This window comes from Empidonax traillii, unplaced genomic scaffold (assembly GCF_003031625.1).
Source record: "Empidonax traillii isolate 1590-97213 ecotype Southwest subspecies unplaced genomic scaffold, ASM303162v1 scaffold4457:size9593, whole genome shotgun sequence".
NCBI lineage: Eukaryota > Metazoa > Chordata > Aves > Passeriformes > Tyrannidae > Empidonax > Empidonax traillii.
Window position 1 is genome coordinate 8,580 of NW_020959650.1, and position 1,014 is coordinate 9,593.

Here is a 1,014-nt window from a genome sequence, read left to right on the forward strand (position 1 = left end):
TCGGTGCTCTCACACGGCTCCGGTCACGGCGACTTCTGGACCGGCCAGAAGGATTTGGGGTCTCACTTTGCAGGCGGGAGCGGTTTCGCCTGCGGGATTCCCCTGATTGTGTCAGCCTGGGCCTGCGCCTCCCAGGGCTTGGTTCTGGCACGTGGGTCCTGTCGTGGGGACTTCTGGACCGAAGCTGTGCACTGCGTGCCCGACGTTGCCGGTGGGAGTGGTTTCGCCGGTGGTCAGGCCTCCGACTGCTGGAGCTGCTGCTGTCCTCGGTGTCTGGGAAGCTGCTGTGGAATGACCCCGACGTTACCTGACTGTCAGGGCTGGAGCTGCTCGTCTCCTGTGAGGGAGATTCCAGAGACTGCTCCGATGTTGACTGTGGTTTGGTGTGGAGGTTGTTGGTCTCTGGAGCTGAAGATCCAGGGGATGGCACCTGGTTGCTGGTGCTGGGGCTGATGGTGTCCAGTGCTGGAGAACTGGGAGACAGCCCTGACAACACCAGGCTGCCTGTGTTGGGGCTGATGGTCTCAGGTTCTCCGGAGACCTCCGAAGGCTCCAATCCTGACAGTCTGGCTGTGCTGGGGCCAGCAAGTTCCAAATCATCTCTGGAGGCTGGAAGGGGAAGCAGGAATGTCAAGGCCACCCCAGACCCAGGACAGGATAAGCCAGAGCAGTGTCCCCGGCTGTCCTGGAGCAGACAGGCTCTGCCAAACCCAGCCTGGGCGCCCAATGCCAGGCGCAGGGCCACCTGGCCCAGGCTCACCAGGGAGCTTTGCCTCTTACCCGTTCCCAGACCAGCACAGCCGTCACATTCCCAGCTGGTTATGCTGTTCCTCAGGCCAGAGCAGTGTCTGTGGGTGCCCTCGGCTGCACAGGAGGAGCACAGGAGCAGTTCCCAGGGCCTGGGGAAGCAAATGACTTTATGGAGCTGAGGACAAAGTATCCAAAGTGTGGAATTATCTAACTGAGCTCTACTCCTGGGTTGTTCTGCTTCAAGCCCTGCAGAGCCCCAGGATG

At 60.9% G+C, this 1,014-nt stretch overlaps 1 protein-coding gene across 1 annotated transcript; it reads right to left on the reverse strand.

Annotated features, from left to right (window-relative positions):
• Position 1: 1 nt before the first annotated feature.
• LOC114072913 (putative protein TPRXL) lies at positions 2–968 on the reverse strand (the record flags this gene model as incomplete). Its single annotated transcript, XM_027910734.1, has 2 exons — positions 2–609; positions 781–968. Coding segments are annotated over 2 exons (796 nt in total), but the record flags the coding sequence as incomplete, so codon positions are not given.
• Between the last annotated feature and the right edge of the window lie 46 nt (positions 969–1,014).